Source organism: Cetorhinus maximus, chromosome 22, assembly GCF_964194155.1.
Source record: "Cetorhinus maximus chromosome 22, sCetMax3.hap1.1, whole genome shotgun sequence".
Taxonomy (NCBI): Eukaryota; Metazoa; Chordata; class Chondrichthyes; order Lamniformes; family Cetorhinidae; genus Cetorhinus; species Cetorhinus maximus.
The window spans coordinates 55,832,045-55,854,381 of NC_135900.1; the positions used below are offsets into that span (position 1 = coordinate 55,832,045).

Consider the following 22,337-nt stretch of genomic DNA (forward strand, 5'->3'; position numbering starts at 1 on the left):
CCACTCCTGAGTCTAAGGAAGACTGGAAAATTATGGCCAGTGCCTCTGCAATTTCCAATCTCACTTCCCTTGGATGCATTTCATCCAGTCCTGGCACATTATCAATTTTAAGTACAGACAGCCTATCCAATACTTCCTCCTTATCAATTATGAACCCTTCAAATGTCTGATTTACCTGCTCTTTCACCATGACCTGGGCGGCAGCACCTTCCTTGGTAGAGACAAATGCAAAGCATTCATTTAATACATCAGCCATGCTCCCTGCCTCCATGCGTAAATCCCTCTTTGGTCCCTAATAGGCCCCACCCCTCCTTTTACCACACTTTTATTATTTATATACCTATAGAAGACTTTGGGATTCCCTTTTATGTTAGCTGCCAGTCTCTTTTCATATTCTCTCTTTGCTTCTCTTATTTGCTTTTTCACTTCCCCTCTGAGCCTTCTACATTCAGCCTAGTTCCTGATTGTATTATCCAACTGACATCAGTCATAAGCACACTTTTTCTTCTTCATCTTAAACTCTCTTTTGTCATCTAGCGAGCTCTGGATTTGTTTGCCCTACCTTTCCCTTTTGAGCAAATATACCTTGACTGTGACTGAACTCACTCTTCTTTGAAGGTTGCCCATTGTTCAGCTAGCAATGTTCCTGCCAACCATTGACTCCAGTTTATTCAACCCAGAGCCATTCTTACCTCTTTGAAGTTGGCTTTCCCCCAGTTAATTAATCTTACTCTGGATTTTTCTTTGCCCTTTCCATAGCCAACCTAAAACTTATGATATGATCACTGTCCCTTAAATTTTCTCCTATTAACACGATCTATTTGGACCACCTAATCCTCAAGAACCAGATCGAGCAGTACCTCCTTTCTCATTGTACTGGAAACATATGCTGTAGAAATTTTTCCTGAACACAGTCTAAGAAATCTTGCCCCTTTACACTACTACTACCCCAGTCTATATTTGGATAACTAAAGTTCCCCATTAAAACTACTGCATAATTCTTGTGCCTCTATAATTTCCTTACAAATTTATTCCTCTAAATTGTTCCCACTAGTTGGTGGCCTATAGACTGCACCAAGTAATGTGATTGTACCTCCTTAACTCTAGCCAAATAGATTCCCTCCTTGATTCCTCTGGGGCATCCTTGCTCTCCAAGCACTGCAATGCTCTCTTTAATCAATACCGCCACCGCTCCCTCTTTTCTCCTTTTCCTATCATTCCTTAACACTTTGTATCCAGGATTATTTAATACCCAGTCCTGCCTTCTTTGAGCCAGGTTTCTGTTATAGCCACAACATTGTATTTCCACACGGCAATCTGTTCCTGTAACCCAGCAATCTTATTTACCACACTCCATGAATTTGCCTACCTGCACAGTAACCCAGGTTTAGACTTCATTACTTTCTCCTTTACTTTGAACCCACATAATAACTTACTATTTCCTACTCAAGTGCTATCTGTCTCTCCCAATATTCTGTGCACCTTGGTATTCATCTTCGATATTACCTCTGGGTTCCCAAGTTAGTTTAAACCCTCCCCAATAACACTAGCAAATTTCCCCACATGGAACTCAGTTCTGGTTCTGTTTAGGTGCAACCCGCCCAGCCTGTATAGGCCCCATTTCCCTCAGAGCTAGTCTCAATGTCCCAAGAATCTAAAGCCCTCCTTCCTGTACCATCTTTCCAGCCATGCATTCATCTGCTTTATCCTCCTTTTTCAATACTCACTTACATGTGGTATCAGGAGTAATCCAAGTGCACTACTTTTGAGATCCTTCTTTCTAATTTCCCACCACCTTCCTAAATTCTGACTGCAGGACCACATTCCTCTTTCTGCCTATGTCGTTGGTACTAATGCGGGCGACATCTGCTAGCTGTTCACCCACGCCCCCCACCAACCCGCCCCCCCCCCCCACCACCCTAACCTCAGTATGCCATGCAAGTCTGATTCAAAATAAAGTGTTACAATGGGGAGTGAAACTCCTCCAAGTTTAATAGTAGTATGGGGAACAACTGTTTCCTTCCTTTTGTGCAAAAAATGATTAACTTGGCACTAAGGTTCTTCAATGTACCATAATTTAAATACTTTAAAGTTGTATAACATGAAAAAGTTCTCTGTTCAAAAGCAACTCTTGGACTTCCAAATTATCGCCTGATTTATTAGCCCATTTAAAATAGGTCACATAACAAAGGAGCTAACTAATAATTTTCAACAGCTAAAGAACGTTCCCAGATATTTAATCGAAATAATATTCCGGTTGGTGATGCTCTGAAATGTTTTATCGGAAATATTTCACCAAAAAAGATTGTTTTTTTAATTAAAGTTGAAATTCTTCTTTCTCCCCCCATCCCTCCCTCCTGCCACATTGGGATTTAGGAATATATTACTTTGTTGCAGATGTATCAAACAAAGAGAGGTAATACTCTCATTACTCCAGGATGTCATGCAAGTTGTCAGCATATTAGAATTCTGTGCTGCTGCTGAAAAGGAGTATATCCAGAGGCTGTTGTCCTGTTAAGGATCCTTCTTCAATTTTATTCATAACACAGCTCTCTGCACAACATGGCAATGAGGACTGTCAAAACCTTTATCGCGGGCAAAAAGGAGAAGCGACTTCAGGGAGGGAGGATTTCAGCCCGTTCTGATTTGTCATCTAGTATTCTGGAGTTGAACTTAACCTCAGTGGACAGACATCAGAACTTGATTAAGTATTTGCTGAGGGGTAAGCCTGATACACAATACTACATTTGGTTATCTGGAACATTAAAAGGGAGCTGACACGGTGAAAACTGCCCTGCGTTGGACTCTCCATAAAGCAGATGTCCCTTGTATATCAGATTCAACACCACTGAAAAGCACTAAATGACAGTGAGGGGCAAGAACACATACTCATTTTACAGGGTGTGGCTCAGTTCATAGCACCCTCGCCTTTGAATCAGAGGGTTGTGGGTTCATGTCCCACTCCCGGAAAACCAAGAACTGTGATTGTACTCAAAGAGTTGCAATCTGTGACTGTTGATAACTCGAAAGAGTATAAACGATGAGAGAGACAAGTAGCTGATGCTGTAATTTTGCACTATCGACTGGTGGAACCACCATTTCATACGTTATGTTGTTTATCCTTGCTGTGGCCAACAGGATAGCGGTAATACACTAATTATAGTGAGTTTGTTTTTCATGATGCTGCTCATGAGAAACTCTCATACTTAACTCAGCAAGGGCTCAAATCCATGCTTCTAAATTGGTCTAACAACCAAATAATTACTGTATTCCCTGGGGGATGGAAGGTATGCAGGCTCTCCTCAGGGTCAAACTGCCCTCATGAGCATGTAAGTGATGATAGAAGTTTGCAGTTAAGTTAGCCTTCTGTGGCAGAAGACTCAATAATTCAATACCTGAACCAGGCAGGTCTCTAGTAATCCAGGGCATTATTAATTATTGACTAGCCAATGTCCCCATAATAGAACCCGGAGAGTACCCGTCACTACCTGATGGGATTCCTTTCACATTGGCTGCAGGTAATTCTGATACCAATGCTAAATTGTACTGTAACTAGATGGGAATCCAGATGCCCAGGGTATTACTCCAGAGGCATATTAAAATCTCACCATGGCAGCTGGGAAAATTTAAAATCAATTAATTAATACATCTGGAATGAAAAACCATTCACAGTAATGATGATCACAAAGCTACCAGTTTGTCATAAAAGACCATGTCCTCTAGGGAAGGAAATCTGCCGTCCTTACCTGGGCTGACCTACATGTGACTTCAGACTCTCAACAATGTAGCTGACTCTTATCTGCCCTCTAAGATGGCCTAGCAAGCCACTCAGTTGTATTAAATTGCTATAGAAAAGTCAAATAAGAATAAAACTGCACAGATCACCTGGCATTGATCTAGGTACCAGAAACGACAAAGGCACACCTGCCTAGTCGACTGCAAAGCTCATCTCAAATCCATCTGTGGACTTGTGCAAAATTGAGAAAGCTGTCCCATAGATTAGTTAAGCAACACCCCGACACGGTCATACACTCAGAAACATGCCTTACAGCCAATGCTTCCATCACCATCCCTCCCTCAGCTGGTGCATCAGTGCTCCCCCATGTTGAGCATCAGTTTGAACAAACACAGAGTAGCAAAGGCACAGAGTGTGACCTGAAGGACATATCTGCCAGCCTGCAACATACGGGGAGAGAATCAACAAGAAGAAAAAAATCTACTTGACCACGTCTTCAATCTACCTGCTGCAGCTTCATGGTTGATTGGCTTTTCAAAAAAAAAAATATCGGACCAGTCAGTTACTGACAGTTGCTGTGAGTAGGAAAACAAATACACCTGCTTAATGCTCTACTCACTCTGTCTGTAAGAAGGGGTAAACTGAAATTTAAATTCAGGATGTTTCTTTGCCTGCAATGGGACCATTCTCCCTTTCTCTATCCATTTTGTCAACCTTCAGTAGCCACTTCCTGCAAGAGGATTTGAGTCCTGACCATATTAAAAAATGTTTTAAGCACTCAATAGGCAATAAACAGCTGACGCTCTGGTGATATGGTGATATATATTATATGGTGATCTCATTGTGTCATTCATTCTGCAATAGGAACAACACTAAATACATTCCCTACAACAAATATTTGAGAGAAATTCTGGCAGGATAGGTGCCAATCGCAACAGATAGGAACTGCTGCTACTGACCTTCAGACAGTTTCGTGGTTAAGATTTTTTTTTAAAAGCCTACCAGTCAACCATGAATCTGCCTGAAGGTCCACCAAGGTTAAGCGGTAGGTAAAAAAACATGGATTAAAAAAAAAATCAAGAGGTCGATCATGAAATTTAAGGTATTTCTCACTGGACACCACCAGGCTCCACAAAGTTTCAATAAAATACTTTTCTTCAGCAGCAAATAAACTGCCAAATGATAGTGAATATACCGATTTTACCAGCCTGGAGCCAGATTGACTAGGATCTTGGACTGAACACTCAAAAAACTTGCCAAAGAAATGGTGAATGTAAAATGAAACCAAATGAAATTCCCACTCCCAGCCAGTGGTAACTGACAATTCCAATTTTTTTTCTAAAGCCAGTCAACCATAAAGCTGCCCGAAGGTTTTTCCCACTCTCAGCAACTGCCTTTTTTTTAAAAAAGGAAGTACTGTCTATTGCTGAGAATGGAAACTGACAGCAGAGCAGCAATTGGAGGAACAACAGGCGTGGGAAAGACAGAGCTGCTCCTCCAATCACAGATTCTGTCTCTCCCATGCTGGATATATACGCAAGTTTTTCCTTTTGTTCTTTGATTTCTCGGTGATTTTCTTGCCAAGCTGGTTTCCCAATGGCTCTACTTGTTACTGGCTGTTCCTCTTTCCCTCATGCTGATTGGTCTTTACCGTCTAGTGGTTACTCTGACTGTTCCTTTGGCCATCATGCATTAGTCTTTTAGCTGCACTGAACAACTTGTGATGACATCTTTCAGGAGGCCAAGGAGGAGAAAGAGAAAATGAAAGAATGGAAAGGAGTCTCCACCGGTAACAACACCAGAGGAGGCCTGCGCGAAGCTATCACTCAGCTTCGCACCAGGCCAGATCTGGCTGTTGACCGCGTCTGTGGCATAAGCCATTCAAAGGGAACTGGAACTTTGCTTCTAATGATACTGGGTTATCTTGAACGAGGTGAGTGAGTGCTGTGTCAGTGCGTCTGGGGAGGAAGGAAGGAGGGGGGAGCATGGGCAGTGGCAAGTGAGTGTATCCTCTCTCTGCCTCCCCTCCTTCCTTCTTTCCCTTCTACAACTCTCCAACAATGAAATAATGTCAGCTGCAGCATGGAGATGGTCTTCTTTTTCTATACAGAACAGATAGTCAAAATATATAGAACAAAACCGGAAAGGTTTTCTTGCAACCTGTGTTGCAAGTATTGAATCTTTCACCTTAATATGCATTTACTGTCACCATGTACATATGGTGCAATGGGCAGAACATGTTAATGATAGAGTCACCAAAATCAGGGCTAACATCTGTACAGGGATATAAAAAACTAATCGGATATTTTCCTGTCAAATTAACAATATTGCACAATGTCGTTAAAATAAAATATATACTCCCTGGTTTATTTAATAGTCACAGTGGGATCACCCATAGGGCGCACACAAACGAACACTGCATTATATCGTTGCTGTTCTTTGTATTAATGACCCATGCTGCTTATATATCGGATGATATTTGTAACCAGATAGCAACAATGGGTGTTATCATTTTACTAAGACCTTTCTGTGATTGTTTGGTGAACTCATCAGTGAATCTTGAAAAAGGGAAAAAATAACATGCATGATTGAGGGGGCATGTTAAAGTGGGGGTATGGGGGGTGGAATTAAGGGCCCGGAAACTGAGGGGGCATGTTAAAGTGGGGGTATGGAGGGGTGGAATAAAGGGGGTGGAATAAAGGGCCCGGAAACTGAGGGGGCATGTTAAAGTGGGGGTATGGAGGGGTGGAATAAAGGGCCTGGAAACTGAGGGGGCATGTTAAAGTGGAGGTATGGAGGGGTGGAATAAAGGGCCTGGAAACAGGGGTATGACCGGGGCCCATGATTTCTCTCCCTGACCCTGATCTATTCAGACATTTATGTTGTCGTGATCCGGAGCTTACTGCATGCTGCTACCTCAGGTCCATTGGTGTCAACAATGTAGAACTTCCATATCTGCAATTCAATGTCAATACTGGCATGCAGTAGATTGGTGAACCATTATGAGATGAGTCTAGCCCTTGTTGGTTGTAACGTAGGCCGGGATTCGGGTGGGACCAGAAATTCCTGCCGAAAGTCAATGGACTTTTGGCTGCCTCTCAATTTTCCGTCCTGCCTGCAATGTTTCCCATTACCCAGGACCGGAAAAACCCAGCCATAGACTCCCACTTCGCCAGGCACATGTCTTTGAGTATGTACAGTAGTAAAATGTTAGCATTTTCCCCAGTATCTATCTTCAGTTGTAGCTTGTGCTTGCCACTTTTACAAAGTCATATGACCTCAACGGTGGTGAAAGCTTCCAGTTGGGTGATTGCATCCACATACTGTCAACAGTCACTGTATGGAAAATCTGTTCACCTTCAAGCTTGTGTTCATCTTTCTCAGTGCCTTCTTTGCCGTACAGCTCTCTGCCTACCTTGTGGACATGCCTGTACTTGAACTGGTATTTAGTGAACTCTTTCTCACTTTCGCCACTATGCAACATGTGCTTTTTGCTGAGCTGTGGCTTTTCACTGCTTCCTCGCTGCCAGGCACTCTACACAACCTTGCCCAGTGTCCCTTTAGATCACATGCCTTTGATGTCACCCCTTTGGGTGTCTCTAAATGCAGGACAGCTATGTGGCTGATGCATTAGGCTGCACCTGCCACACAGCTTGCTCTGTCTGGGTGCCTTGGCTACCTCACCAATGGTTGTTACTCCTCCAAGCATTTGTAGATATTGCCTGCCTGCAAATATAACCTCATATTTTCTGCCATCTTTAAGTAAACTGTTGATGACGTGTCCCTTTTTGTATCAAGTCGATCATTTTGGAATACCTCTACTGGGGTCAATACGATTACCAGCTAGCTCCATTATTCTCTAAGTCTGAAAAATTGCAATTTCTGTCTTTGTCCCGACATCTACTAATGAACTGGTCAATAGTTCCTTTGAGCTGTTGTCATTAGGCATCAGTTCAAGTCGATGAATCCTGAAGTTAACCTTAACTCTTTGCTGATCCTCCAGTGTTCTCCAGAGTTTGGACAGGTCTTTCCAGTCTGCTTCCGATAGGCCAAGCGTTGACGTGGTGAAGATCTTCTTTGCCAATGGCTATCTTTATCTTTACAGCCTCCTTGTTGGGCTCTGCGACTGCAAGACCTAAGAAGTACAACTCCATATGGTGTCTAAACAATTTGAGTTTGTCAAGACCATCTAGAGCCTTCCAATTCATAACTGAATTTTTAATTGTCACGGCGTCAGTATTTCTTTCCTCTCAAGAATTTTCTCTCCCAAGGCGTTCCCCTTAAAAGACTTTTCCTCGATGGAAATAAAGGCCAGTGCTCTGCCTGCAGCATTCAACCTCCACCATGCCCCGAACTCTGAGGTGGGCTTTCAGACTCTGCATAGGGAGACTTTGCCAATGGAGCTCTTACATGCTCAATGGCTCTGCTGTCTAGCAGTCCTGATTCAGGTTGGCTTTTCCAACCCAGTTCCGCCAGAACATTGCCTTTCTGGTCAACTACCATTCCAATACACTTCCCCTTTCAATGACTCACTCTCAGAACACGATTCTCAAGGGTGATTTTCAGACTGGGTCCCAAACTTTGCTGCTGCTGCTTCTTTCAGCCATTTGTCAGTGTTGTCCCAGGCTTCATGGCTTCTCCTGTTGCCCAATGATGTCACCGCTCTGTGATCGTTGCCACTAAATGTGACTTGCTGCCACCATGTTGTGGTGGCCCAGGCTGGCAGATGCTGGTGATCGGAGTGTGGCAGGAGGGGTGGTGTGGCAGGAGTCATGGTGCGCCGGTGGTACCATAGCCTCGGGGGCAGCCAATGCTGCCAGCATGCCCTTCCATGGGCCAGTTGAGCGGCCATAAAGAAGAGTTTTCCTAAGGAATCTGCTGGACAGTGATCAAGGTTTAAGCTGACTATCTGCCCACACAGCTCTCCTAACCAAGACAAAATACCAATGGAGGCAAGACATGATCCTTAATTGGGAAATTAACTGCCTCAATTAGCCATCCTTTGGGGGGCGGGGGAAGGAGTTGATGGGGTGGGGGTGTTGGTCATGACCACACTGCAGAGTTTCCTGCCAAGACACAAAGTCCACTCCTGAAGTCTTTGCCACCATTTTGCCAGCCTACCCACCTCCCAGCCAGGCACCAAAAGGCTAGGAAAATTCATCCCTCTGTTTCCTCTTAGTTATCCTCTCTATCGGTGCTAGCCCTAACACCTTGAGCTCTCATTTTGTACAGAATACTTTTATGTGCCACCTTATTGAATGCCTTTTGGAAATCCAAATACATTACATATACTGTTTCCCTTTATTCCGCCCAGCTTGTTACATCTTTAAAGAACTCCACCAAATTTGGCAAACTTGATTAACTTTTCACAAAACCATGCTGATTCCTCTTAATTGCATTATGATTTTCTAAATGACCTGTTACTGCTTTTCTAAAAAAGAGATTCTAACATTTCCAAATGACAGCGGTAAGGCTAACTGGCCTCTAGGTTCTCTTTCTTTCTTTCTTTCTTTCTTAAATAGGGCTGTTACATTTGCAGTTTCCCAGTCCGCTGGGACCTTTCCAGAATCTAGGGAATTTTGGAAGATTACAGCCAATACATCCACTATCTCTGCAGCCACTTCTTTTAAAACCCGAGGGTGCAGGTCATCAGGTTCAGGGGACCTGTCAGCCTTTAGTCCCATTAGTTTGCCGCATACATTTTCTTTAGTGTTAGTGACCATTTTAAGTTGCTCCCTCCTTTTGTCCCCTTATACTCTATTATTATTGGGATGCTTTTATTGTCTACTGTCATGAAGACAGATGCAAAATATTCATTTAAAGTCTTTGCTATTTCCTTGTTTCCCATCGTTAATTCCCCAGCCTCAACCTGTTAGGGACCAAACTTTACTTTATGTACTCTCTTCCTTCTTATATACTTGCAGAAACTCTTGCTGTCTGTTTTTATATTTCTTGCTGGTTTACTCTCATAATCTATTTTCCTCTTCATTTTTTTTAGTCATCCTTTGCTGGTTTCTACAGTTTTTCCAATTTCTGCCCTACCATTAATCTTTGCAGCATTGTATAAATTTTCTTTCAATTTGATACCATCCTTAACTTCCTTAGCTAACCATGGATTGCTCATCCTTCTCATAGAATCTCTCTTTCTCAATGGAACATATCTATGTTGAAAATTCTGAAATTGAGAACTGTCATCTTAAATATCTGCCACAGATTATCTACTGTCTTACCTTTTAATCTATTTTCCCAGGCCATTTTAGACAATCTGTCTACATACTTTATGTTTGCCTTTATTTAAGTTTAAGACACTAGTTCCAGACCCAAATTTCTAACCTTCAAGCTGAATGTGAAATTCTATTGTATTATAATCACTCTTCCCTAGATGACACTTTACTGTGAAAATATTAATTCATCCTGCTTCATTGCATATTATCAGGTTCCCTGGATTGTTTCACAATGTATTGTTTTAAGAAACTGCCTAAATCTACTCTATTAACTGCTCCCGAAGGCCACTTTTGCCAATATTATTTGTCCAATCTTACAAGCCTCTATTATTTCTCGATTTATACTCTGTCCTACGTTGTAGCTACTGTCATGTGACCTATATACTCCTCTCACCAGTGATTTCTTTCCCTTGCTATTCCCTATATCCACTAAAACTGATTTGACATCTTGCTCTTCCAAGCCAAGATCATTTCCCACTACTCTACTGATCTCATCCTTCATTAACAGAGCTACCCCACCTCTTTTTCCTTTCTGCCTTTCCTTCCAAAATGTCAATTTTCAGTTCACAACCTTGGTCACTTTGCAACCACAACTCTATAATGGCTATCAGATCACACCCATTTATGTCTAATTGTGCCATCACTTCAGGCTTGTTACGAAAGCTGCTTGCATTCAGATGAAGAGCCATATAAAATGTTAATACCAGAATGTGAATTGTATCCTCCAAACATAGAGATTATTCAAAATTTATTTACAAGAAGTTCTTTCAAGAAACTCCAGATCTGTTGGAACCACTATCGTTAATTAGCAGAACTTGTGGAAAATTAGGTGAAGGTTATTGTTTTGAAGTTAAATATTAAGCAATGAAACAAAATAAAGGGGCATTAAAACCCAGCTCAGTGATTGTTATTTATGTGTTATGGAATATCCAGAAGTGCCCAGAAAATAAAAATCTTGTTAACATCATGAAAAAAATGGACCATCTTCAAATCGCTTCAACTTGCAGAGAAAATTTATGGTTCAAGGGTCAAGGAGCCAACATGCACCTACTATAGAAATAGTGCAGTGAACCAAATGGAAAAAAAATATATGCTAAATTGTAAGCAGCTTGAAGTACAAAGTTGATGGTAGTTAATAAGAGGACACATGTCTGCTTCTGTTAATGAAGAAAACGAGAGCAAACAGTGAATTTCACTTAAAGTAATGATGCAGCAACACTGGAGATGAACCATTCTGGGGATGCTCAAGAAACCTTATGGTTGAGAGCAAGTTCACAGAAATTAAGCAAAATGCAGGTTCAAAGCTGAGACCACAAAACATTTCAGGGATGATGGTTCTGACACTTCTCTGTTAGATCTCAGTAAGTTCACAAGAATAATAAGGACTGCTGTGTGTTTTATGATGGGTAATGATGAATTTCTTTTAAGCCTAGTTGGCACAAGAATTACAGTTGCTAAGCATAAGTAATCCTTCAAAGGCAATGTAAGCTAAAGTTTGTTGAAGTGGAACTACACACATATAAATCTATGCAGTTTGTCACACAATAACATGATAAATGCCATTCCCAAAAAGAAAATCAAGGGAAAGCTAAAAGAGCCAACATAAAATTATGTAATTGAAAGAGCACACAGTACAATTGTTTGTATCAAAGCCTAGAAGTCCTGATGGCATCTAATTGTGTGAAAATGTGCGTGCTATAAACTAAGCAAAGAGTGATATTACACACTTCTCTATTTGAAATTGTGCAAATTGTGCAAGAGAAAGCCCAGCCATCTGCTCTTGCCTTCGGTAGCACCAACATTGCCGAGTTCCCCACCATCAGTGCTTTGGAGAGTTATCATTCATCAACACAATGGCTACAAGGGCAGGGCAAAGGCTGGCTATTTTGTGACATGTAGCACATATTCTGACCCTTCAAATGCTCACCATCAACTACAAGGCTCAAAAGAGGAATTTGATGGAATATTTATCACTGGCTTGGATGAATGCAACTGCAATAACACTTAAGAAGCTTATTAACAACTAGTACAGATCAGTTAATTTGATCAGTGCCCAGTTTCTAGATTCAAAAGAACTCCCTCCACACAACTGTTTACAGATTATGCAATCCATAGGATGCATTGCAGCAACTCAGCAAGGTTACTTAGCAGTAACCACCTCAATTAAAAAGACTTGAGTAGAAATGTTGTTGGAACAACAGCACCTCCAAGTTTCCTACAATTGACAGTATCTGCCCAAAAATCAAAATTCATGTTCACCTCACATAACATTGCAACACCAACTACAACAACAGTATGCACATAAGGATTTCAAACAGCAGGCTTAATAAATATTTCACATGCAGCTGTGAGCCCCTAGCATGAGTCTGAAGTGCTATTCTACTCCTTCAGTGGTTGCAACATGGGAGGAGGTTCACGAGCGAGATTCTCATGGTCAACAAGCTCCAGTGGCTTGTGTATGAATGGGCTCACCTGCAGACTGGGGCAATGCCCTACCTGATGTGCAAGTCTGATCCAGTTTGCTTTCTAGCGCTAGGACAAGCATTGAATCAAGGGAGGGATCTAAGTTAACAGAAATGTTGTCATCATCGGAGATGGCAAGATGGCAATATATTCTGTGCCCATTTCATGACTGTCCCCATTACTTGACTGTAACTCAACTCACCCACTGAACTCCAGGACAGAAGATTCTAGGAGATAAGTGAATAAATTAAGCAACTGAGGCATTGCAAAATGAGCATTTCTCCTTCAGTATTCTTGAGAACACAGTTAAAGACACACTTTCCCCTTCCAATTCTTTATGCACAACCATCAACTATAAATGTTTTATATATTTGAAGTTGCATCAAGTTAAGAATTGTAAGCAATTCTTTTTCATGTTGACCCCATTAAGAATTTTGAGCTTTCTTGGGTCAAATAATGGCTTGAAGCAGATTCAATGTGGGGTTCCATTACATGTGCTAACACAGACTGTGGACCCAAATCAACGTGGCACTTGTATTCTTTCTACACTCAGGATCTCTCTCAGTATGAGACTGATGTTTTATTACCAATTAGTGTTGAATCCAAGACATGACTCATTTCTTGAGTGACCTGTGAAGGCCAAGGGAAAAAAAGAAAACCTTTATCCCTCTGGCCAGCCTCAAGTCATGACTTGGTTCCAGAGGTGAAAGGAAAGTGCTCAAAAGCACTCTGCTACACAATTTCTAAAAAATCTGTCACAGCACAAATTTTAAAATTACAGAAGATGTGTTCTATCTTTTTTTAATGACATTACAGCCATCCAGATAATGTCAGGCATTTAACAAAGCAGCAGTGGCTGCTATGACCACAAAATAGAAGTCTAACCATTTCCACTCCTAATGTCAGCACTCTGAAATTAAAGTGATGATTCTCAAGAGGGCAACAAGACTTGAATGGTGAATTTAAATCATTTCTCACTATTTTCAAATAATAACTATGGAAACCACATAAATTAACCTTAACTAAATAGTATCTTTAGCAGAATGCCAAAGGCTCTTTATTTCAATAGCATTGGAAAATTAAAAACAGAAGACACGTTTGGTGTCAAAAACTTTATCTTCAGAAATAGTGAAGACCTCAAAACTAATTTGTTGAATGGGGGCCAAAGTACATTAATCAATTTGACAAACTGTACAGTCTCTTGCTGAGTCACAAGAAAAAGAGGCATCTGGGTTTTGTCCACTTCAAATGTTTCTCCAACTAGGAGAGAGTTTCGAATGAGTGGGAGATCATAATTAAAGGGAACTGGTCTCACTACAAGCTGCGTCATTGAAATTTCCCAGGGCTAACTGGATAATCAAGTATTTTTTTTAAAAAGGTGACTCACCATACAGTGACAGGGAAAGTGTGTCTGATGCCCTATTTATGTCTTCGCACAAGGAACACGCAGTTACAGTTCTGGGAAACTAATTTGGTCAATAATTTTACAATAGCATTTTGGCCGGAATTTTCTAGGCCTGTTGGCGTCAGGAGTCGGGTGTAATGGCGGGCAGGGGAACAATATGGCGAGAAAACCAAAACTCTGTTTTATGCTGTCATGAAACCAGTTCGCAATTGTCCGCTCCATCAGTCAATGGTGGACCACATTTCCTGTGGCCGCACGTCGGGAAAGTCATTTTAATACATTTGCACCTAATTATAAGTGTGGCTCACCGGAATCATTCCCTCACATCAAATTTACCACTCACATCGGTGTGACCTCAGAGCAGCGTACTTCACAACTGCCTTTAAAATGCACCTGGCGACCAGAACTTTGAGGGGAACTCAGAGGCGAGTGCAACCTCCATGCGTAGCACTCATGACCCATAGGGCATTAAAAAAGTGGTGCTGTGCATTCGTGGGGGGCACAGGCAAGTCACTTTTTCCCAGCTGGCTTTTAGTGCGGAGCCAGGGCAAGGGCTCCAGTACGGCTCAGGCCGGGAGTGGGGGTGGGGAGGGAGGTGTGGTGGGGGGGTTGGGGGCTGGGAGTTAAGGCAGCACAGACTGATAGAAATACTTGTGGGGGTGGGGGCGGGGGTGGTGGGGCAGTGAGGAAGTAGCCACACACTTGGAAAAGCTTGCCAAAAGTGAGCATAGCTGAGACCATTCAGCTGCAGCTCCATTGACATGCTTGGAGTCGGGCCTCTGAAGCTTTTCTGCCACTCAAGCAACCCAAAAGCACGAAAGTGCCACCAAATTCTCCAGAACTTTTCACCCCTCTGGCACCGGCCGCAAATTAATGTGTGTTTTAGGGGGCAGCAGAGCAATTGGCCGACTGGGCAAGTTGTACAATCCCCTTGTGAAAGGTGGCCATGGCGCAGTCACTGGTGGAGGTGCCCACAGCCCCTTGCAATGTCTTTAAGGTGTGGACCAGTATCCATCATGGTTCAAGCTAACAGTGCAGCCTTGCAGTGTGGGATAGGAGAATGCCTGTGCCTGAGCTGAGAGCACAACATGCAGTCCAGTGGCCGAAGCTGCCGCCAATCGGTCAGGTGGAGTGGGGTGGAAGTGGGTGGGGTTTCAGGCAGCCAATGAGCGCATTATACAGGCCACCCAAGTGGTGGCCAGCACTTTCCTGCACGCATGAAGGGGCCTTCAGAACAGAGAGATTCTTAGTAAACCTATACTAACCCACACGTCTCTCTCTTTAATCCTGCAGGAGAGAACACCAGGATCATGGAGCCTGGTGATTTAGTGGAATGCCTCATGGCGTACAGAAACCAGAGAAGAAGAAGAGAGCAGCTGAGGTGACTGGCTCAGCAAAGAGAGGAGCACCTCCCTCAAGATGAAGGGGGTGGCAGAACCTGCTGCTCATGCAGCTGAAGATCCACAGTGAGCTGTCGCTCTAGGTGCCTCACTAGACCCAGGGTCCATAGGTGGCGCTTGTCATTTCTGCAGGTGACTGAGAACCAGTGTTGCTGAAGACTGCGCATGTCTAGGGTCACATATGCCCGCTGCTGAAGGATTTGGCATCATGGGGACACAGAGGGCATCCACTGCCAGTGGCTGCGAATGTGACCACAGGACTCAATTTTTAAGCCAGTGGCTCCTTCCAAGGCTCCACTGGTGACCTGTGTGGGATCTTGCAAGCCTCCATATACAAATGCATCCAGGAGGTCAGGGACACCATCTTCGCACAGGCACACAACTTTGTGCGTTTCACCTGGGATCAGGAAAGCCAGGAAGCAAGAGCATTGGGATTTGTGCAATTCTCAAGTTTTCCACAGGTGCAGGGTGCCATCAGCTGCACTCACACAAGTGCTTGATCTCCAAGGCAACAAGCAGTCAACTATGTCATAAGGGTTGATGAATGTTCAGCTGGTGTGCAACCGCCACAAACACGTCCTACAGGTCTGTGCACAATTCCCAGAGGCCGTCCACAACTCCTACTTCCTTAGCTGGTCTCGAATCCCTAACATCTTCCAGGGTCCACAAAAGTTTCAGGGCTGGCTCCTCAGGAAAAAGGGCTGCCTACAGAGGCTGTGGCCGATGACATCTGTGCGGCAGCCTCAGACTGCAGCAAAGCGACAATATGATGAGGCTCATGCTGCAACCTGGACTTTGGTGGAACAAATGATAGACATTTTGAAAATAAGGTTCTGGTGCCGCGACAAGTCCGGTGGAGCACTGCAATACAGTCCACCGAGACACCGAGTGTGTCGTGCAACATCATCACTTGCTGCCTGTTCCACAACCCGGTGCTGCAACTGGGGGAGGACCTGGCTGAGGAGAAGATGGAGGAGTTGCTTGTATCCTCCAATGAGGAGGACATTGAAGGGGATGATGATGATGTTGAGGTCCTCAAAGGCGAGGATGCCAGTGATAAGGCCATTGCACTGGCCAGGCGAGGCAGGCATGCTCGGGAGGCCCTCATACCCGTGAGATTCGTGAAGAATGATGACAAGATGCAACGAGGACAGTCCTGATATCCTTACCTTGCATCTGTGAATGTTTGACTCCTGTGTGGCTGATGGCAGCACACATACCCTCAATGCTCAGGCTCATGTCATGGTGAAGCAGCGGAGGCCCCAATAGTTGCTCAGTTTCAGGAGGATGATGATGACATGCAGTGAAGACAGTCCATAGATCTTCACATTGCCACTGTGAATGTTTGACTCCTGTCTGGTTGAGGGCAGCTCACTTACACTCTGTGATCAAAGTCATATCATGGAGATGCAGTCGTGAAAGTTTAAATGCACCTGATCCTTTATCAGCCTTCAGCATCTGATCCCTTCAGGAGCACAGCATCACCAGTCACTGAATGCTGAGGGGATGGGGGCCAGCCCCGCTTCAAAGGTGCTGAGAGCACACAGAGAGAATGACGGAACTCTGTGACGCCTGCCCATGACATTCTGGCAGCAATGACCAGCATTGTCGAGGTTCAGGCATCACTAATGTGTCCAGGGAGCGTGAGGCCGGGCCATCACTTTGGTATGAAGGTTGCACAAAGCACAAGGAAGAGGCCCTGGATGGAGACACCTGCCTTTATCTTGGGCAGTAAACAAGGTTTCACATTTGAGCGATACAAGCACTGCTCATTGTGACAATGAGCCATGGGCAAGGAGACATTCTTGGGAGTTTATTTACAATAGTGAGCATTAAGTACAAATGATTAATACCTGTGCCCAGGCTGTGCAACTACATCTTCGATCTTCGTAACCTTCCTAGCCCTGCCTCTATGTCTTGGTGCTCCCCGGATATCCACAGCGGAGGTGGAGGCAGCTTGCTGACCACTATATCCTGCCTGTAGTTACCTTGGCGGGCGTCCACTGGATGGCCAAGACCTGGAGGGCCCCGGTCTGCTTTCAGGGTTCTGCTGTGTGGCAGTGGCATCCTCCTCAGCCTGTGAAACTGGAGCTGCTGAGGTCACAGGGAGAGGGGATTTGGATGACCGGACACCCCTGGAGTCACCTGGGTGGATGGCCCCGGGGTTTGCACCCGCTGATCCTCCTCTCTATGGGTGCCCAAGGGTCCCTGGCTGACTCCTTGAGGAGAAGGGGTAGCTGGAGTGAGATCGAGCTGCCCCGCACCCCCCTCACATACACACTGTTGGAGGCCAACTATGGCGTCAGCGATGGAGTTCAACCTGCGCAGCAGTGCAGGAGTGATGTCCTGAACCAAGGTCTCCATGGCGGCCGCCATTCTGCCAGTGTTGACCTCGGTGCATTGACATGCCGGTGCTATCACCTCAGACTGAAAACAGACGGACTCCTCCACCGTGCCTTGCAATCTGAGGAGTGCAGCGGACATCCCTTCCTGATGTTCCCGAGCTTGCCTTTGCAGCTCCAGCAACTGTGACATGACCGAGTCCAGAGGCTCGTCACCTGACTCGGACGCAGCTGATTTCTGGCCTCCAGCAGTCCTTCAAGTGTTGGAAGACCAGGAAGTTCCTGCCTCTGCCTGCTGTGGTTCAGACGGTGTGATGTGCTCAGCAGATTGTAACCCCAAGGCTACTCTAGAACTAGGTTCCACCGAGGTGTGTGTGTCTGTGCTGGTGGAGGGTGTGGGTGAGCTCTGTGATGGGACTTCAATTAGGGCGTCAACAGATTCTTCTTCTGAGGTGTCTTCAAGGCTTGAGTTGAAGACCTGGCTCGTGGACCCCCCTCAGCTGATTTCCAGATGTGCCTGCGGAAACAAGGAGAGATAATTAGCACATGGCAGGAGACTGCAGAACAAGGGAACTCACTCACAGCATGGTTGTCTGATGGATGTTGCTGGTTCCTCACTTGGTACATCATCGCTGACCTCACCGTCTGCACAGGAATGGTCCAGATTGTAGCTGGCCAGCTGGATGACTCTGTTTCAAACACTGAGGACCTTGATTTCAGGCATTCCTCCACCAGCCTGTGACCTCTCCCATTTGTTGTGTGCCAGCTTGTCCTGCATGAAGACAGATGGAAGGAGTGTAAGCAGGATGCCTGCCAGGCCAGATCAAATCGATGCCTGGCATATGTGGGTGGTGTCATGGTTGGGATCAGGTCATGATCCTCAGGGCAGATGAAGGTATGTGAGAGAGAGTGAATGGTGATGGCCCTTGAACTGGCAGTGAAGAGTTCCCAGTGGGTGCGTGATGGGTTGTGAGTGGAGAGTATTGAGAAGAGTGACTTACCCTGGTGGAATGGAGAGATCATTCATCCTCTTTTGGCACTGGGTGGCTGTCCTCTTTTGCATGGCGTTGGCAGCGGTGGTCAGCGCCATCGCCTCCCACGCTGGATTGGTGACCTTGCTTGCTGGTATTCCCCCAGAGCCGGGGTAGACATCCAGTAGAGGCCTGAGGAAGGTGTTGCTAAATTTGGGGGCATCATGTTTCCTCCCTTTGGCAGCCATGACTTTGAGGCAGCTTCCGATTCCTTAGAGAGTGCTAACTCCACACAGGGATGTGACAGTGAGGCGGGCGAATCAGAGGCCACCCTGCCAGCAATCCAGAATGTATCCCAGGAATGCATAATTAATGAGGTGGGAAGTGCTGGGAATGGGACAATACAGCATGAAAAGCCACCATCACCATTCCTGGCCACTACCGGACTTTGCGCAAATCTGGGGCAACTCCACCCTGTAACTTAAGAAGGAAAATATAAATGTTCCCTTAAGTTGAAAAACTTAAAAATGAGTGCGCAAATGGACTGCCTGGTTGTGACTGTTTGAATGGACATTTAATCAGCCTTTTCAGAGTCCGAAACCTAAATGTAGAAACTACTGCAGGAGGTACAGCTCTCAATCTACATGCCCTCATTCTTTTTCAGCTGGAATTGTATGCTGAATCTGTACAGGCTAAATAAATATTCCTCCTTGAGAGAAAATATCATTAGCTACCTTAGAAAACCTACAGTGAAGATCTACCCTTGAGATATTTGCTTCAACTTGCCAGTTTTAAAAAAGACTTAATGATGCTTTTTTCTTCCCTGCATATAGAGATGCCTCATTTTGCAAGCATAAGCTATTTGAAAGCAAAGAGTATATCAATTAGGAAGGCGAAAAGTAGAAATCACATTGTTTGGGAAAGAATGGCTGCTGTCGCTTACGATTCTTCTGCACTTGGTTTTCACCACACTCTGGATGACAAAAAAAAAACCCTTGTTATTTCAATTCCACAGAGAACAGTAAAAGGCATATGCAAAACCTGCCACTTTGCTGCTCGCCGGTTCAGTACTGCGGCAGTTTGGAATGCAGTAAACAAGGCCAGATATAGGGCAGAGTTCCTTCAACTGCAGGGAAAATATACAAAGAAATATTTTAAAGGATAACTTCTGAAATTTGGAAGTGATTCAATAAAATAATTTCTCAGGTTGCAGGCTGCTTAATTTTTGTTTGCAAAGAACAGACATCATGATCACAAGGGAATGCAGAGGTCAGATCCTTGCTGACATTTCATTATGTCAAAACTATGCAGAGCAGAGATTTCACCATTACCAGGATAGTGAAATGATGGAAAGTTTAATTAATTCTCTTATCATAATCCCAGGGCCAAATAAAAAGTAAAAAAAATAAGGTTATTGTAAAAATTCAAGATACATTTTTGTGTGCTAGCAGATCAAGGATATTGCCTTTAGCACTGTCCACAGAAGTTTCAACTCCCAAGAACACTTCAGGTTTAAAATGGCCACGAGCTACTGGAGCAGCCTCGCAGCTGTAACAAGTGCATCCCAATTATTTAAACCTATTGTTTTTCACATAAACACTAAGTACCAAAGCATGAAACCAATACTTGGGAGTGATATCACAATTGTTTTTCATTTATAGTATAATGGAGAATGCCGCAAGTTAACTCGTGATTACTTCTTTGAATTTCACACTGTGACGATTACAATGCATCCATGCTAGCAGAAGAGCCTAGGAAGAATATAGTTTCATGCAAAGACTTAATTTGTTGTGGCTTGTGAATATTTGATCACACAAAGTTCCAAATATTAAACCTTAGGTTATGGCTACTGGTAATTCTGGGAATTACATATTGCAGGTGGTGCAAAATAAAAATAACTACTTGATTGACAGGTGATGGACATGATAAAATTTACAAATGGTCCATGGAAAAAAGGCATCATCATATAGCGCTGCATGATAAACCTCGTTGCTTTACTTTATAAATTTGGGCAAAGAAGTTAATTACTTAAAATGACAATGATAATACTGCAGTCATCGTCTACTTGACTCTTACTGGCTATGTCCTTCTGTCAGTCAAGCAGATGTATCAATAAGCTTTGAGGCTCAATTCAATACAACGGAGTGTTTCAAGTACAACAGATATGTGAAATTGTGATTTTAGAAAAGGAGGCCACAAATTATGCTAATTTTTCATCCCGTTAAAAAATACTGAAAATAAAATTTAGGGCCATTACCTTATCAGCATCCAAAGTATAGACTATGACACAGTGTTCAAAACTTTCCAATTCCCCACTCCTCTTTGATATAATTTTCCATTTTGTGTTTGGGTGGATTTTGAAGGGGAAATAACAGTTATTAGGTGGAATTGCTTAAAAGCCCAGTAATTAGCATCTTTTTGGTGGGGGGTGGTGGCATGACAGGAAACAGGAAAATAAATAAGCAACTCACATTTGTTAAGTAGGGTGGAGATGAGAAACCTTTTAATTTGTGACCTTACCACAAAGATGAAATATATAAAAAAAAAACAGACACAAGCGTTAGCACAACAAAGGAAGTGGAAGAAAAGGTTTACCCATGTGCAGCCGCCGTTTCACCCGCTTGTCCACATCAGCTACTGACGTGGCATTGTACTCAGAGCTCTCAATTGCAGCCTCATCCTTCTCTAAAACACAAGTAAGGGGACAAACATGGAGCAGTCGATTAACCAGAAGCCCAATCTTTCTGCTGCCTATGACAGCTGCTTGGCATTGACTAACCAAACAAAAAAAAAAATCAAGAAGTAAGCCATGAAGCACTAAATCCTTGTTAGAGTGTTAATCCTGCTTGGAGTCTGATGAAAATCTAAAAGAAGGGGGAAAAGATAGATTCTTAAAACTACTGCAAAAGAAAACTACAAGATTCTTTTCCAGAAAATTGTACAGAAACTAAGCATTATAACAAGATTTGAAATGATAACATAGAAAATAGGAAATGAATGAAAAGCAGAAAAGATAACATTAGCGATGCCAATGCAAGGATATGAGAAAATGGAGATAAAAGAGTTCATGGTTTTTGAAGACTAATATTGGTCATCAAGAGAGTCTTACAGAGAGACACAGAATGTAAGGACCCGGTGATGGATGGACATGGGAAGATAATAATCTTCCACAATAACAAAAGTGGAAAAAGTGTGTGTCTGGGGTGGGGGGGAACCAGTCTGCATGCAAACAGGAAACAAATCGGGGCAGTGCTGGTTGCCTGCTTGTCTATGGAACACATCACAACTGGCTAAACAGTCAGGACTAGAAACAATGCTCCAAGGATCGGCCTCGGCAAGAATTGACGAGCAGTCAATAGGTGTCAGTACATGAAAATGTTAGCAACACAGCCATTAAGGTTAGTGTCTTGTTCATGTGCAAGGGTCTTAGAGAGAGAGAGAGGGCGAGAGAGAGAAATTGACACGCAACATTAGAATATAAATTAGAATTGGATTAGATTTGTTAATCACATTAGCAAAAATGAAACAGAATAATTGAAAGGCAGAAGAGGAGGAAGAGGTGAAGAAGTTAAAACAACTTTCCTCCCAGTCATTCAGTGGAGGATCAGACAGCTTAAGTAGGGTTGTATGAATGATGATGCAATAAATAAGAGAATCATAAGAAATTGTAACAAAAGGTTCTAGTACTTACACATGCAGCAAATGCAATCAGAACAGAAGAAAAGCAAATAATAAATAGGCTAGGTTTTATTTTAAAAATCAGAAGGCTGCAGTTTTAAGGGTGACTTTTCAGAGC

At 43.5% G+C, this 22,337-nt stretch overlaps 1 protein-coding gene across 2 annotated transcripts in view; it reads right to left on the minus strand.

Annotated features, from left to right (window-relative positions):
• scube1 (signal peptide, CUB domain, EGF-like 1) overlaps positions 1-22,337 on the minus strand; it is a 370,427-nt gene that overhangs the window by 146,107 nt on the left and 201,983 nt on the right. Inside the window, exon 7 of one of the 2 annotated variants that reach the window (XM_078568358.1) lies at positions 21,137-21,226. The exons of the other annotated variant lie outside the window; for it this stretch is intronic. Coding sequence (XP_078424484.1) covers positions 21,137-21,226 — 90 coding nt within the window. The remainder of the gene's footprint in view (positions 1-21,136; positions 21,227-22,337) is intronic. 2 annotated transcript variants of the gene reach the window in all.